General features: G+C 41.9%; 1 protein-coding gene across 1 annotated transcript in view; it reads right to left on the reverse strand.

Moving 5' to 3' along the window:
* The window catches only part of USP43 (ubiquitin specific peptidase 43), a 929,425-nt gene that overhangs the window by 27,505 nt on the left and 884,673 nt on the right, over window positions 1-17,247 (reverse strand). Inside the window, 3 exon segments of the mRNA XM_086930623.1 lie at window positions 1,414-1,762; window positions 7,792-7,924; window positions 10,151-10,228. Coding sequence (XP_086786749.1) covers window positions 1,414-1,762; window positions 7,792-7,924; window positions 10,151-10,228 — 560 coding nt within the window.

A 17,247-nucleotide genomic window follows, 5' to 3' on the forward strand; every position in this document is an offset into this window, starting at 1 on the left:
CAAGATCGCATATCTCAGTATGTTAAGTGGAATGCAAAAGGTAGGAGAGGCACCTCTAAAAGGGGCGTGGCCTAAGAAACCACAGTCAGAAATCCTTTACAAGAAGTGTGGCACGTGTAATTAAAGGCATGGCCTAAAACAGGATAATTCAACTCCTGTGTTTGTCACAGCGTGCCACCTGACCCGCACTAGGGTGCGTCTATGCATGTTTACTGCTTTTTCATCAGCACTCATCACACAACAACAAATACAACTCAAACAAGCCACGCTTGCTGACTTTGCAAAGCTTGTTAATAGGGTTTTTGTACACTGTCAGCTAGAATGGTAACTACAGTTGGCCAACATTCTCTGCACTCTGAAGAGCGGCCAAGGATTGGATGTGCACTTAGTTTGAACACCTCCATAACCAAATACAAGCACTGTTGGCAACTTACACTGCTCTCACACTGAACTCTGGAGCTCTCAATTGTGCACGGTCACGAACATCCATTCAGAAAGTGAACTATATCCAGACACCTAGAATTGACTCCGTTTTCAAATTGTGTTAAAACAGATGCATGAATAAACCTACAAAATGACATTTGTTAAAAGAAATACTCTTAGGTAGTATGAACACATATACCATGCAGTATGAGGTAAAAATATGTGAAATTTAAACATGGACTTAATTACTGGCTTGGATTACGTGAAGGGTTCTTACACTCATTATCGAGAACAAGATCAGTGTTTTACTTTAAAAGTCAAGGAGAAGAATATGTGGTTTGGTAAGGACCAGTTTCAGTGCCAGTGTTCCTACATGTGCTGAGCACTGGCAGGAGCCACCACACTGAAAGCCCCTGTTCAGCCCATTCTTGGTGTGAGGGCAAGAGGGTTCCATTTATCCTGTTGTAGAAACCTTACTAAATAAGTTTCCTCTTCTACTGAGTGACATAGTTATTGCTTAACCATTTCACTGCGGCGGCTATTCCGCCGCAGTGCTAAGGGGGCGGGGCGAGAGAGCGGCGGGCGCATCCTGGTGATGGAACGGCCCCGTCACTAGTGTCGGTTGCGCTGTGCTTATGACGGAGCGGTTCCGTCATGGCCCTGTCCGCTCAATAGAACGCTCAGCGCAGGCACGGAATTCGCGCCGGGCGGGCCATGACGGAACCGCTCCGTCATCAGCACGGTGCCACCGCAGCTGATGACGGAGCGGTTCCGTCATCAGCAGGCAACGGGTTAAACTAACCTCGGATTGCTCCATCCCTCATACTGATTATTGTAATGATGACCACCACTATCTCTTGCTAATAAAGGCCTCTAAGCCCTCTTGGGACTAAAACCATGAATAGATGGGAGAGTCCACATGCTAATCTTTTCCACAGTATTAGACAGCATGGACAGGACACAAATATTGGTATTGAAAACTGTACTCACCTGTGTAGTGACCTCCTTGCATGCTTCCATGGTGGTTACACACTGCATACAAATCATACAGGACATCTGGCTGGCTGCTCTCACTGCGATTTGGGGGTTGTTTCCATGTGGCCCACTGACCCAACATGCTCTTGTTGCCTTGGCTCCTCTTGACCACATGAGGCGCCATGTCCAGCCCAGTGAGAGGAAACTTCACCAGGGTGGACAGCTTGGTCCTCCGCTCTCCAGACTGCCGGAACCTCTTCAGGTGAATGATGAGGATGTCGGGGAGGGTCCAGAGGCTCAGCTTCACCATCCCCTGCTGCAGCACCTTGCAGTGAGGGCATTTCCAAGCGTCATCTGGGGCAAGCTGTAGAGATGGGTGAATCAGTATTATCTCAACACTTCCAATTTTTACTTCCACATTTATTACTTTTAAAGTTTTATTTGGCAAAAGAGTTCAATGTGTTAATGGACCTGCTGCTGAGATCTGCCTAGAACTACAATTCTCAACCACTGTCCAGAGACTCCAGGGTGAACAATGCACATTAGATAAGGACAGGCACAAATATCATCTTGGTGAATGACAAATCATCATTAGTTTGTTGCCCAGGGAGCGTGACAAAGCTTAGGTTTAAATTGGAGCCCGGCTCGCTGCTTAGCCTTTGGTTATTCGCCTAAAATGAAGTCGCGTTGGTATGATTTTGACTGGGTCATTTCGTCAGCAGCATAATTCATAGCTTTCTTTAAACAAATATATTTTATTGTTTTCAATTTAAAACAAAGAAAAATAGTAGAAGTATTGTTTTATCATGGGATTTGAAAGTTTGAAAGAGCAAACATTTGGATTAAGTGTACAGAACACACATCAGATTCACACATCAGATTTGCACTCGAGTCATATGATGAATACTTTATTCTATTTTAATTCAGTTTAGACATCTCCTTGAAGAATTTCATCTAAAGCTAACAAGAAGATGCAAAAAGATGCAGCCACGGATGTTGCCTCAAGTCAAGCTCTCAATGTAATGATAAGAAGGCTTATGCTTAAAAGAATCACAAAATAGGCAGTCACTGAATAGACAGAGTACTCAAAACAGGTATTGCTTTAAGAAGCTTAGAAAGAACAGTATTCGTGATTCTGAATAAAGGAGAAAACTTACACACTACCCTCTTTTGCCTCCCATATCCTTTCCTTTATTTTGTGCATTAGCTAATTTCTGAATAATCGTTAAGGGGAGTCTATTCGAACACAATATAGTCCGTTAAACCACATTGTTATAATGTTAGCTAGAGCAGGGATGTGAGTGGTGAGAAAGTAAGAGTCAGCATAGCCTACAATAGATCTGTGGATTTGCTGGTAGATGCACTTGGCATGTGATTAACTTTTTCCCACCTCCCCCAGTTCATAGGCTCTGACCTAATAAGTTGCATCTAATCACTCAGTATCTTGATCCTCCACTCACGGGCACAAAAGCACCGGCTCCATCCCTATACTTGGCCCAAATGTTGCCTCTGTCACCAAACAGTATGTGCCTTCCAGGATGTCTCTGCTTGTTATTATTTGCAGATTTTTCCAACTGGGCATGTAATTGCACATATGTAATATGAAAGTATGCCAACTCTCTCTAGTGGTATAACAAATCCAGCAGGAGTCTAGTGTATCCAAGAAAAGCAAATGTATTATAACTAAAGAACCTTATCCACCATCTAGCACACATCAGCTCAGATTCCTAGAGAAATTCAACATTCATAATACATTGTATATGGGATCATCATAAGAGGTTCTAAGGGAAAGAGAAGAAAGCTAACTCTTATACAAATACCCAATCACTCACACCACCTCCCTTTCACAGATAACTGAAACAAAATGGAAGAAATAAGGGAAGGTGATGTGCTCTTAGACAACATAAAAACAGAATAAAGACAGAAAAGGGGAAAAGAGGCAAGCTATAACTGAGAATAAAGCAAGAACATATAATTATTTCCTAACAACAGAAATACAATTAGGACTCCAAATACACCCTTCTTCCAGTTTCACAGTTACTCTAAAATGCTTCACACCTGAAGATGGGAGCTAAACTTTGATATCACTTACCTGTAAATCAATTTTGGTAGCAGATTTACATTTGTCAAAAAAAGTTCCCATTTTACTGGGCTGTCAAATCTTTTTCCATACTTCTTGTGTCTACCTCTTCATCGAGATTCTCCATAGTGATCTTCCTAACCCATGGAGGTGGCAACATGGTCCAAGCTTTTCTTTTCCTAAATAATTTAGGAGTTACTCCTATAGTTGTGTGCAGAGTAAATCTATGTTCTTCTACCCTTCTGTGCGACTCATTTCTTCAGTCTCTCCTCATACTTCTTGACAGCTAAATGCTCTTTTAAAGTCCAGTTGAAATGTTCCACCATCCTGATGTTCTTGGGATGATATAAAGCACACCTTTTGTGAAGAACTCATGTCAATCCCAAACAACTCTCCACCTTAACAATCCACCGTGTAATCCTTTTCATAACCTGTTCAATGTATCTGACCTTTTTTCAATTTTCTGGTCCCTTCCAACTCGTTTACCTAGCTGCAGCGATGTGCATACAGAACCTATTGTGTTGTCCATTGCCATCTTTTCCAACCATTCTTTCTGAGTAACACATCTTTTTGTAACTCCACAGAACTTGACTCTTTCATCTGGCCATAATTCACCTCTCTCTTTACTTTTTTGGCTCTCAATCCCAACCATTATAGAAAGATCATCTGCTATTTTATTGGAGATACCCCAAAAATACCCAACGGAAGAATGACAATTCAGCAGTTAGACAATCAACAATTTGCAAAATCGGGCAGAAACTGCATCTAATCTTTTCATGTTAAAGTTGTCTTGCAACAGATTGTGATCCGAGTACACTTTGAACCAAGTTGTTGACAAGAACTGCTTAAACTTCCTAAAAGCCCAAAAAACAGAAAGAACTTCCTTTTCAGTAACCGAATAACTACACGCTGCACCTTGCAAAGCCCTGAAGACAAACACAATGGTGACCAACTTTTCACCCTGAATCTGATTTAGAACAGTGCCTAATCCTCCATTACAGGTGTCTGTGATCATGCGTTACACTCAACCTAAATATGATCGTAAGCTGAAGTCAGGTAGAGGGTGGTTAAGAACCAGAATCCAGCTGTCAGCCCCGCTCTCTCATTGTTATTTGCCAAAGGGTACCACTACTCTCATGTTGAGCTCTTACAATCAAAAGCCCGATCTCATCGTTGGCTTTGTGCATTACAGCCACAGGCGCCAATCACTCTGTGGCTCCCACTGGCTCAATATTTTTTAAGCTCACAATCGATACGCTTCTTTCTTGCCAAGACCCTGAGAAGCTTCCTTCTGACTATACATGTTAAAGTTGTATCTTCCTATTTTAAATGACTGTTGTGAACTTATTTCTGAACACTCTCAAACTTATCTATAAACACTTCATTAAATTCTACTACCAATTTCTCTTGCAAATTGAGAAGTTGAGTGCTAGTTTAGTTTAATTTATTTACCTGTGCTTGGGGGAAAGCATTTGGATCAAAAGATATACCTCATTGTAATTAAATGCAATGTCCATACTATTAGTGATTTGTATGCCTACTTCTCCTATATTAGGAGAGATTCCGGTAATCTTTATCATTCACCTTCATACTTCTGCGACATTTAGCAAAATGTTCCCGTTTTCCACAAATGTTACATACAGTTCTGATAGCAGGATAATCTTTGTGCTGGGCAAAATACCCTGTTCTGCCACAACAATAACATGTTCTTTTAGGTCTTTGAACTTCTTAGATCTGACGAATAATTAAGAGAGAACAACACACTTATCTCGGCATATTTCTTTAAAACAAAAAAATATGATCATAATATTTGGCAATGGCTTCACTCAACTTGGGATCACCTTTTAACAAAAGTTCTTCCCTTACTTTATCATATTTTCACCTAAGCACGCATTGTTCATTAATTCTTTCATCAGAAGTTTCCCTAAAATTGCAAGAGGGTGCTAATTTGCATATAGCAATAAAATCCTCTCCATCTGTTTCATGCTGCTTTTGTGTCCTCACTGAAAAATGTTGTAGCACTTTAGAAGCTTTGAGAAGGTAATGATTATCAAGTTTTTTTGAAGCAATTTCATATTCTTTTAGGCTGGCAGTGACCCCATTCATCCTCATCATCAGATAAATCAGGCAAATTCTCAAAAACATCTTGATTTTCAGGACCCACACAATGAAGTACTAATGAAACCTTTTTATCTGCTGTTAAGTTCGAGCCACGAACTTTCAATTAGTTTGTAAAAACATTTCTCTATTTGGGACATTTGATTGTACGTGATTGCATGCTCATCAGGAGATATTAGAAAAAATGTTGGAGGAGTAATATTCTGCGTTTTGAAAATAAGGAAACAGAAGTTGGAAAAGGGAAGGCAAAAAAAAAAAGAGGAGAGACTTGTCTTGCACACATGAATAAAGGATTAGTAATTGAAAACTATCTAAAAATTAAATACATCATACGCATATTTATACACATATATATTTATACACACCCATATATACACACACATACACACACACATATACACACACACACACACAAACACCTATCCACACACACACACACATATATAAATAAATATAGATATATATATATATATACATATATCCTACAGGTGGTTGCCAGTAGCTAGTTATAGTTAAGAGGAAAATCATTTTTGGGTTTGCTTATAACTTTAACGTATAGCCAATAAATAACCATAACATGTGCCCTACTGGTCTAGTTGTGCATGGAAAGTTCCAGGGTGATCCGTCAAGCAGGAGTTGAGAAAAAAGGGTAGTCAATAAAAAAGTTTTTCCCATGTTATTTCTCATTGGTATTGCAGACACTACTGCAGCCTGAACCGTTGAACGGAATGACACCAAATTTTGCAGAAAACTAGATCTGGGTCCAGAAAGAGTTATTTTTGTGATTTAGTGCAAATATGTTCAGTAGTTCTGGAAAAAATAAAGACAAATAAATATGTATATCTAGGGGCACAAATCCACTCACAGAGGATCTGTGGCTCGGAGGGGGGGGGGCCCTAATTGGCTGACCGCAACTTTAGAGAAGAGATGCAGATGCCATTTTATTTTTGCATCAGGCTGGGGGGGGGGGGCAATAAAAAATGACATAGGGGTCATGATACTGGTATTTAAACTCCATAGGAGTGATGGAGGGGTAGGGCAAAAATTGACCAATTTCTTTCTTCTGATGATCGGACTATACATGATGGCGTTCAGCGTGGCCCCTTATCTAAACTTGCTAAAGAACCGCAGATTAAAAAAAACAATGAAAAAAAACTGCTGTCACACACCAAAAGACACTGCACACAGCCTAAGGCCATGCGCGGTGTGTAGTTGGGTGCATGCAGGAATTGTATTAACGTGCAGTAATTCGATATTTAGAGCCACGTTGTATGTATATTTATGTACAAATTATGTGTTTTTTGCTTTTAAGTGTGAGCAATAAAATAATGTTGATAATTATTTTGTACTTATGTGTTGAGCTCTGTTCATTATCAAATATTGTGTTAGCTAGTATATAGAACGGTTGCCCGAGGGTTACATTATAGTTGTTCTTTTCCCTGCCTCAGGAACTCTTCACCTTTGCAGGGGGTCTCGTTTTACATACATTGATATATCTATTGACACCAGTTCTCCGTCTATAGTTCCGAATTTGAATAAAAGCTTGGATTTTTCTGCATGTATGCTTCCTTTACTCGGGGAAATTCTTTTACATGGTGGCACTCAAGCTTCAAGGCCCTTAAATTGACAGAATGATAACTAGCCAGAAAACAGTTGTAAAAACTGCACATGGTTCCATCTAGGTCATTGTGACTGATCCTCAATGTTGCCTAAAATGGGTGCAGGTTTTAATTTCAATCATGCTGATTTGCCTTCCTTTATGATGTCCTAAAGAGGCAGAATGACACACACAGAAGACCCTTATTCACTTTGTCAGTGGGTCGAAAGAGGCAGCATCTCCTTTATTTACAACTTCTCCTGTCACGCAAACTTAGGCGGCTACAATTAGAGTCCCACTTTATACCCCTACCAACTATTTGTTCCTCATTCTGCTACAAAGCCTCATTCGGAGTAGTTATAGCAGTATTTTAGTGCTTCTACGAATCAGCATCACTCGCATCGCACACTATTCATTATGGCTGCAATGCCGCTGCACCAGGCGAAGGGGAGTGAAAGTGGGCTCTGCCTTGAGCTTTGACCGTGGCTGCTAGCTCAGCTTTGGCAATGGCCACTACGCCAATCTTGAGTATATGGTGTTGCATGGAGCTTTGTATATCGAATCGTCTTGTGCTGCTGAAGTCAGTGTTACTCCCTACCTGCTCCTCCTTGGTGTAGAGCTGGAAGCACTCATCCAGGGTGCAGCTGTGCTGCTGCTGCTGATGCACTTGCTGCTGACCCCGGACGCTGTCGGCATCCTGAACCACCTCTTCCTGGATATTTCCAAACAACCTGTGCAAGGAAAGGGGAACAGAATGTGTCACCGATTGTCAAAGAACCTCCATGTTCAGCAAGCTTTTTCTTTCTCACTAGATCACAAAAATGCCATAAGTCAACACCGTCATAGACCTTTGTTTCTCCCTGCCACTAGGTCTCCTCTCTGAGGCCACGCACACTTTTTGGGGGCGCACCTCTCTCCCTAGACAAACCCCTTTACTCTCACTCCACAACTTCTCCCCAGACCATGTCTACTCCCTTAGAATACACCACCTTCTCCAAGCCAAGCTTCCTCATCTAAAAAAAAGTCCTACTCTGCAAGAGCGGCTCCTCCGCCTTAGCAGAGGAGCATCGCCCCACTGAGCAGGTCAAAATGGAGAAAATAAAATGATTACTCATTGTTATTATCATTTTACTTTTCTGTAGTCGCTCTGCTGGGTAGGGGCGAAGCACTCACATGGAACCTGGAGGAGGAGTGGTTCGCACTCTCTTTAGTGCGCATGATGGTTTGGCAGGCCGTCTCTGGCCTGCCAAACTGTCATGCACACTTTGCATTTTCTTCACCCAGGCTGAATTATAGCCTGGGTGGAGTACATGCCCAGACTTCCTGTCCCCATGTGAGCGCCGAACGACAGTGCTCAGAACTATCACAATGCTGCATTACACTCTTGTGATTGGGTATGGGGTGCCTGGAAGCCTGAGTGCTTCTTAGAAGTGAGCTGCTTGCACAGAAGACCGAGAGGCGGCGGTGGTGGCACATAGGTAAGTAATTGTTAAAAAAAATCATTCCTCCCTATCCCTCCTTCGGCCTGCCCCTGCCACCTTTAAATAGTAGCCACCACTGCTACTCTGCAACATTCCATCTTTTTTTTAAACATGCACCTCAATTAATTCATTTCCTCTTCTGGGCTATTGCTTCAAACACTCACAGACCTCCTCTGGTTCTTGTGTGAGCTCCACATAACCTGGTATGTGTTTGAAAAGGAGACTCACAGATTGTTCTTGAAGGCATCTTGACAGAGTGTTTATGATATGCATCCAACCCAGGTTCCCTTTATCACACTAAATGGACTTGTCCAAGGGCTCAGGTGTCCTGGTTGGTGATCAACAGACACATAGGGCGGGTGGTGGGCTTCTCTTTGGCCTTTTGCCTCCAAAATTGCCCTGCTGGGGGTCATAGACTCTGGGTGACTCTAGAACAATCTGCATCTTTCTCACGATGGCTTATATGATGGCCACAAGGGATCTTGCTAGACATTGGAGGGGTGTGCAACCTCCGTCCATATACAAGTAGGTTTGAGGAATGTACTCTTGCGCAGCGCTTGAAAAACTGGACTGTAAGGCGCGGGGAGTGTCCCAGAAATTCAACTCCATATGTGGGATGTTGACCGAGAACTTGATGCAAACTCCCTGAGACTCTTGTTATCTCTACCATTCTACGTGCTCATGATTTGGGGACAGTGATGGCTGTCACCTTTGCTGTTGTGTATGGCTCTGTGGGCCTTCATGAAGGCCTGCATCACTTTTCCGCCACTATTATGTCACTTTTAGTGAAGCAGCGGCGGCGTAAATAATGTGCCATATTTAAAAAGTGACTGATCTAGGCAGATGTGTCTCTTCGTAAAGCCCAGCGCTACATTTTACCTGCGCCAGGTATAATGTATGGAGGGTGGGCGTTCCCCCACAAGAAAGGGTTGTAGGAGTGGTGCAGTGAAATCTGAGATTTCGCTGCGCCAATTCTAGAACGCCAATGCGTCAAAACCTTATGACTGCCTTATGGTAGGCCGAAGGGTGATGCAGGCCCATTGTTGGAGTTGTGTTAATCTTCCGACACAACTCCAGCAATGTGCCACTTTTGCGCCAACAGATACATCAGTAATACTGACCTATCTGTCATTCCTTGCGACATGATGTGTCATACTGTAATATGATGCATCATTGGTCTTACAAGGAGAGCGCACTGAGATGTGTTGCATCTCTGCTTTCATGCTGCGATGCACCACTTCTCATAAATGAGCCCCTGTATATTTTCTCTACATTGTTCGATACCTACACAGTGGCCCTCATGGCTCGGGCTTCATGTGTTAAATGTATGTGTTGGTGAATAGTAAATTCAATAAAAAGACTTACCTAATGGGACTGGAGCATGAACAGCACAAGCACTTGAGGTACCCGAAGGTTGTGCACTGTTCCAAGCTAGAGATGCAGTAAAACTACCTCAGCCTTCATCTGCACACTTACCTTTCTTTGTTCTTTGGTTCCCACTCTACCAGCAGCTTCACGTGGGGAGGGCCCCCTGCTCCGCAGAACTGCAAGGCCCTAGAAGAGCGAAGATAAGTGTCTTTAGGACTCTAATGCTGAAAAAGACACTATGTGTAATGTTAATCTGCTGTTTGCTGGGTGAAAACATTATGCAACTGGATGATGTTGCACAGAACGATGCACAGGGCACAAACTATTTACGATGCACAGTGTACCGGTGGCATCAACTCTCAAACGAACCATGTGAAAGGGCAAACAACATGAGGGCCATTACATATGGAGGTACAATAATGTAAAGAACAGAATATCTGACAGTAAGGCACCTGGTTACAACTCAAGAAAGGGGAAAAGATATCTGGAGAGCAATCAGGTAAGGGGCACTCGATCTGTGGGCACAACAAGTAACAGGTAAGGGGCATACCATCACAGGTGTAGGTAACTGGAGGGCAAACCCCTGAAAGAACAAACCATATGTGAGCCTGTTGTAAGTGTTCTTCAATATGGCACAAACTATAGATCTGGTTCAAAGGATGTATTGCCTTTGATTGTATCTTCACTGAGAAGGTTTCCAGAGTTGTACATTCAATTAGTCTGACATGTCTACCCGGAAAAATCAGAGTACAGCTGTCAAAAAGGGCTATGTGCCCCTAGGTACAACGATAAATTGGGAACAGAGATCATTTATTTGCAGTGGTTAATGTGATACGGTGCTTGCAGGTAGGGCCACTGTTACTCTTGTTTGGGGACCGATGCTTATTTTTCATTCATTAGACTATAACCCAGGCAAAAGAGAGAAAGGCAGAATGGGGGAAAGAAGAAGCAAGAGAATGATGGAACAGTGAGAAAGGAGGAATGATAAAGAACATGCAAAAGTGAGCTAAAAATGCAAGAAGTGTATGGCGCTGGATGAAAGAGTCTTTAAGCATAGGACTAGCACAGTGCTGTCCATGCCGAACTGTAAAATGACAAAAGCCATTTACCACTCCATGCATAGTATTAGAACTTTGAATTGGTAAAATACCAGCCAAGTCAACCTGAAATGAGTAAAAACAACCCCTTGACTTATACTGTGTGCTCCCTTGTGTCTGGACAAAGCTATACCTGTCTGAAGAGCTCTAAGTAGAGCGAAACACAGTGTCAGGGGTTACTTTTACTTATTGCAGGTTGGCTTGGTAGGTATATTACCAATTCAAAGCTCGAAAACTGTGCCTGGAGTGGTAAATGGCTTCTGTCATTGTACAGCTCAACATGGACAGCACTGTGCCAGTTCTATGCTTAAAGACTTTGCTGTACAAATGGAAAAATACTTTGTGCCTTTCTACCTCGGCGTGGATGGCACTGCGCTTATCCTATGCTTAAAGACTTTGATAGTGAAACAGACATTTGAGGTGAGCAGATCTAGAATGTCACTGGTGTTGAGTGCTCTATACACGAGCTGCTTTCCACATAAACTTGAGAACTACCCAGCGTTCTCTACTTCTTTTTTGCATAATGTATGCGTCACTCTATGCCTGAAAGGGTATTGTTTTGAGATATATATATATATATATATATATATATATATATATATATATATATATATACACACACATATATTCATAGACTCTACCCGGTCTGTGGATTTCTAAAGGCTTTTATTGCACAAAATACACATGAAATATTTCATGTTTGGCTGTGAAATTCGAAATACATTATCATCATAATAACAGTCCTGCATATTTTTGACATAGTCAGCGCCAATAGGTTAATGTGGTGTGGCATAGAGGACAACATTATGTGACAAGATTATCTAAATTATGCAGCAAAATTTTTAATTATGCAATAGAGTTTCTGTCAGAATTAAGCTCATCCATTTGAGACAAACAAAAATTGGGCAAAGTCTGTAAATTTTGCAAATTGGGAGGCAAATGAGTCAATGTGGCGAGTACAACACATTTATAATTACATGGAAGAAGTTCCAGTCACAAGGCTGCATAAATCAACTGATTCTCAGTACTGACCACTGCTTTATTAATGCTTTTTTCAGGAAAAGTTAAGAAAGACTAAACATTCTGTGGTCTTTTTTAACTGCATTTTGAAGAAAACAGATTTTTCAAGCTAACTGTCCCAAAATGAACAAATAATATAAAAAAAAATGTAAGGGGTACCATGTATAATATAGTCCTATCCCAGTGTTATGTAGACATATACAAACTCCTGGCCTTCGGCCTCATGGCTTATGTCACCAAAACCCTTTGATGACAATATTTGATGATATTCAGTATTAACCTATTATGCATTCATTCAAAGATGTTATTTACCTTCTCATGAGTAAAGAAAAAAGTGAGGTCACAAGTAGTGCATAACGAGGCGCAAATTATAGTTAGTTCACACAACTTTATCTGGTGAATGTCAGTGTTTTTGGCTTTTAAATGTAATTATCACATTCCAACAGCTAACTATAACATTGCTTTAACCTTTTTCTTTCTTCAGTGAATTTCTGGTTTTGTTTTTACCTCTGGCAAGATCTTATCACCATATCGAACTATAAAATCACTTTAAAGTCTGGTTGTTTAAAGGAATTTCTATGTTTTTTTAAAATGTAAAGTAAGATATTACTGTACCTAGCTATAACATCCATTTAATCTTTGTTTTCATAGATGCCAAAAAAACACTGAAATTGACAAGTTTGGTTACCTCTGCAATCCATAACACACATCAGCCATGAAAGCAATAACTAGCATACCAAATGAAATGCCCTTGACCTCACCTTGATATAACAGATGGAATTACAAATGTCATAAATGATCTTTCAGGTCCTTCACTGCTGGTCAGCAAACGATTCTGCATGGTAGACGGTTAGAATATGGCAAAATATACTTTTTTAAAGATATTTTTGTCATTGGGGGCCCCTTCGGGACTCTCCACCTGAGCCAGTGATCAGAAGTCGCTCCCCTTGCCTCCTTATGGCTCCTTATGTTTTTTTTCGAGAACATGGGAATCATGACCCGCCTCGTGTAAAGGCAGATGCAACATACACCCAGCTTTGGCTTCGTAGTTTATGATGTCATCAAAACCCTTGGATTGCAACATGAAATCATCTTCAACGATCACAGCTACCCAAAATTAACTATAGTGTTTTTAAAACCTCAAGCCAAATTCCATGTGCTCGTAATGAAAAAGAAAAATAATTACTATAAGGATACATTCGAGTTTAAAGAAATTACTCGAATTACTTTAAGGGCGATTGTTTGGTATGTTGACAATATTTGTCCAAACGGGGTGCTACTCTTCAGTGGTTCCTTCGCTCAGCCCAATTGCAGAACTTTCAAAAAGTGCACGGGAAAGGGGATGGTGCCAGTAAGGGTTATTTTACATTTTTCTACTGTTGGACGCATATGACACCCCCTAAACTATACCAACACAAAGCAACCAGCCTGAGCACAGCATAACCCCAACCAAGGGCCGAGTCAGTAGCAAGAATAGCAAACTTCTTGTATTTTTCTCCTCCTTTCTTTTTTTCTTTTTCCTTCTTTCCTTTTCACGCCTCCGCCCTACACTCTAAGGGGGAAATTGGATAAGGGGTTCAGCCTAGCGCAAACAATCTGTAAAGTGGCGCTACAAAAACCAGCGATCCTTGGCTGGAAACCCTGTAACGAACGAGATTTCCACGATGACTGTATGTTTTATATTTTATGTGTATGTTTTATGTGTATGTTAAAACAATAAAAACTTGTTGAATTAAAAAAAAAATGTACCGGGAATAATGTTGCTGTTTCTTCTTCCATATGAGTGCAATATCACAATAATCCAGAAGGTGGAGGCATTTACCAGCAGAAGAAGAAGACTTTCGCGTACTGTATTAACTGTGCTGATGGATGGAGTTGATGGTAACATTACAGTTTAACATTATTGTTGCATGTTCTCCCTAGGTTCGTGGTCTTCAAAATGACCGATCCTCTTGTGTGTCTTGATGCTATAAGAAAGGTGGTGCCTTCCAGGCTTAACCGTGAGGGGCGATCGGGAAGAAAGCAGGTCCCACAACAAAGAAAATGGTTTTTTGTGTGTTTTTTTAATTACTTAAGGTGGATTTGAAAAGCGTGACTGTCTGCCAAAAAAGACCCAAAATAAGGTAACGTCAACAAATGACAGCGATAAGAGTGTCACCATCATTGTATGGGTAACCTGCCTTCAGGGATTTTTTTATGGCTCTTGTTCTTGTTCTGTTGAAACTTTTCTTCCTGCTGTGTGGCGGCTGCTATGAAGAGCTGGGTCCAGATGCTGGGTTGAGGAGAGGTTGGATACAGATGAGTTGTAGGAAAGCTGTCCACAATCAAAATATGCGGAGTTTATTAAGTAAAGGCTGATAGTGCTGGGAACAGTTAGTTACTTACTAAGCCACTTCTGCCCAGCACTAGCAACCTTGGGTAGTGATTGGAGACAGGGCTGCAATAGGAAGAGGAAGTGAGCCCGAAGTGCTGGAACGATCTTCAGAATGGGGGTGGTCATTAATACTATGACACTGAAGTCAAAAGAATTGTGACAAATCCTAGTCACACAAAAAACAAGTGTAGCAAATGTGTGATGCCCAGTCAGTGGGTGAGTGGTATGGTTAGGGTATGTAGCCGGTGGTGCATTTTGGAGCACTCGTGTGGTACGGTGGGTACTGCCCCTTTCAAAGGAAATGGCCACTAAAATTGAATTGACATGCCATTTTACTGGTAAAACTGTGCTGCGCGCAAACGATGATGGGTGAAAATCGTAGTTCAGTGAATATGTATCTCTTGCGCATCACCAAGTAAATAGTCTCGATTGGTTTTAATCGTATTAAAATCTCAAACCTCAGAATGACAAAAAAAATGTGGCTCATTTGTTCGTTCCTAAATGCTGATATATTTTGAAATATGTGCAGAGTTCATTGACCGGTATTGAAATGGTATTTCAGAAAAAGACTGACATCCTACTGCTCCTTTCACTTTCTGTGCCTCAGCAAGATTATCACCTAGGTCTCGTTTGCAACATCCTCTCACTTTGCAGCCAGAGAAGTAAAAGTAAACACCAGTTTACCATTTCGCAGAAGTTTGTCTGAAGACATACCCTGACATTTGACCTTTGTCTCGGAATGCACAGCAAATGTGACACAATAAACACAAAATGTAAAGGCATCAAAATTGCTCATTCACCTTCTGAATTCTGATGACTATTTATGTGGGTGCTGCAGCACCCCCTATACCCCTACTTCCAGCGCCTATGGTGACAGGAGTGGTTGACAGCACTAAGAGTGGGAGGTGAGAAGGGCAGGGGTGGAGAGGTGGGCAATGGAAGGGGACAGGAAAGAGGAAGTGTTTACGAACAATGATTGACAGGAGAGAGGAAGGGCACTGGAGAGGGCACAAGAGAATAAGTGAACTTTTACAGAAGCCACGGTGACATGATGATATTGGCAGAAAAGAAGGGCATTGACAAGAGATTTGGGCAGTTTTGAAGAGCTGAGTGGTGGTGGCAAGGTGGGCACTGAGATGACGTGGGCATTGACAAAGGAGGTAGGCAGTCATGTAGGGGCTGTGGAAGTGACAGGAATGGTGGACACTGAGTGGAGATGTGGACACTTATGGGGGGAAGTGGATACTGTCTGGAAAGGGGCCAGTGACAGCAGAGAGGGGCACTGACAGTAGAAGTGTTTAGTGATAGAGGTTCCTACTGATGAACAGTGGCGGCTGGTGGATTTTAAAAGTGGTATTGTGGAAATGTTATACCCCAGTATAATTCATGAGCAAATGCAGGAACTTAAAAAGGTGTGGGGTGGGGTAGAGGTGGGGTACTGAGGAAGAAGGGATGGGTAGGTGATGCAGGGATGGAACCCTAAATAGGGATCACAACAGAGCAGGTGTGGCAGAGGCACCCACAACAGCAACAGGTGTACATCTGTCCTGTTGAACACTGAACACAGTGTGGTTGAGAAGCTTCAGCAATGTCACATAGACAATAAGACAACACCGTTTTTCAGCACAAACCGACCACAGTTAAAATTGTCAGATGTTGCAATCTCATCTGTTGCCATTTGACAGCCATGCACAGCCTACTAAAGTTCATCGACATCAACACAATAACACAGTGAAGTTAGTGTACCATAACAGCAGCTACAGCCACAACATTCCATAATTAAAGTCACCCGACAATAAACACACTAACAATAAAAACACTATTCCATGACAGCAATCACCCTTGAATTCATTATTTTTAGCTCCGATTTTTCTTTTTTTTATTCAGCGTCTTGAGGTTCCGTGATTCTGAACTCGTTCAATAAAGGTCGTCGTATCAAGACGATTTTACCAGCGGACCGCAAATGACGAGTGCGGTATGTACGAGTGTTTTCGTGGTAATCGATTGATGGATACACTGTGTATTCAGGGATTTCGTTCGAACCTACGGGTTCCATTTTGTGTACGGCAGCCATTTTGTGGTTGCCCTCACATAGGCAGATGATTACGGCCGAACGAGTCTTTGGGGCATGTACACCTTTAGCTGACTTCTGTGTGACCTGAACGAACTGACTCCATTGCCCGAAGCTGACCTTGTTGAGCCAGTTCCTTGTTAGGCAGCTGGTCAGATAGAGATCAAAGAGCAGGACATTGCTGAGTTTATGGTACACGTACACACCCTTCGATCTTGCTTCTCATCTGTTTCTGTTCCTTCTTTTATGGCCTATTTATGGTGTGGGTTGAGGTCCTTTTATCATGGGTTTGTCTGGCCTGTCCGAGCTAGAATGTTGGATTTTGCCTTGTCATTTATGGTGGGCTGGACAACTGAAAGTGGGCTTGTCGTTATGCGATATCTTTTGAAATGTCACTGTGTGATTGGACAGTTCGTAAGTAATTGATGCTAGTCAGGAATGTGATTTTTAGCATAAAAGCCGATGGCTCGCTCTACTAAATTGTACAGTCTCTGACGAACCACCCGTGTTGTGCTTCGTAGACCTCTGTTCCTGGTTGCAGCCAATAAATTTGATCCTTGACGTCACCGAGAAGTATCCCGTGTCTCTGTATTCTATGACAGGTGAACCCGAAGACATTGGGCGTGCCCCTGGCGCCGCTGGG

The sequence above is a fragment of the Lissotriton vulgaris genome, chromosome 7 (genome assembly GCF_964263255.1).
Source record: "Lissotriton vulgaris chromosome 7, aLisVul1.2, whole genome shotgun sequence".
Lineage (NCBI taxonomy): Eukaryota > Metazoa > Chordata > Amphibia > Caudata > Salamandridae > Lissotriton > Lissotriton vulgaris.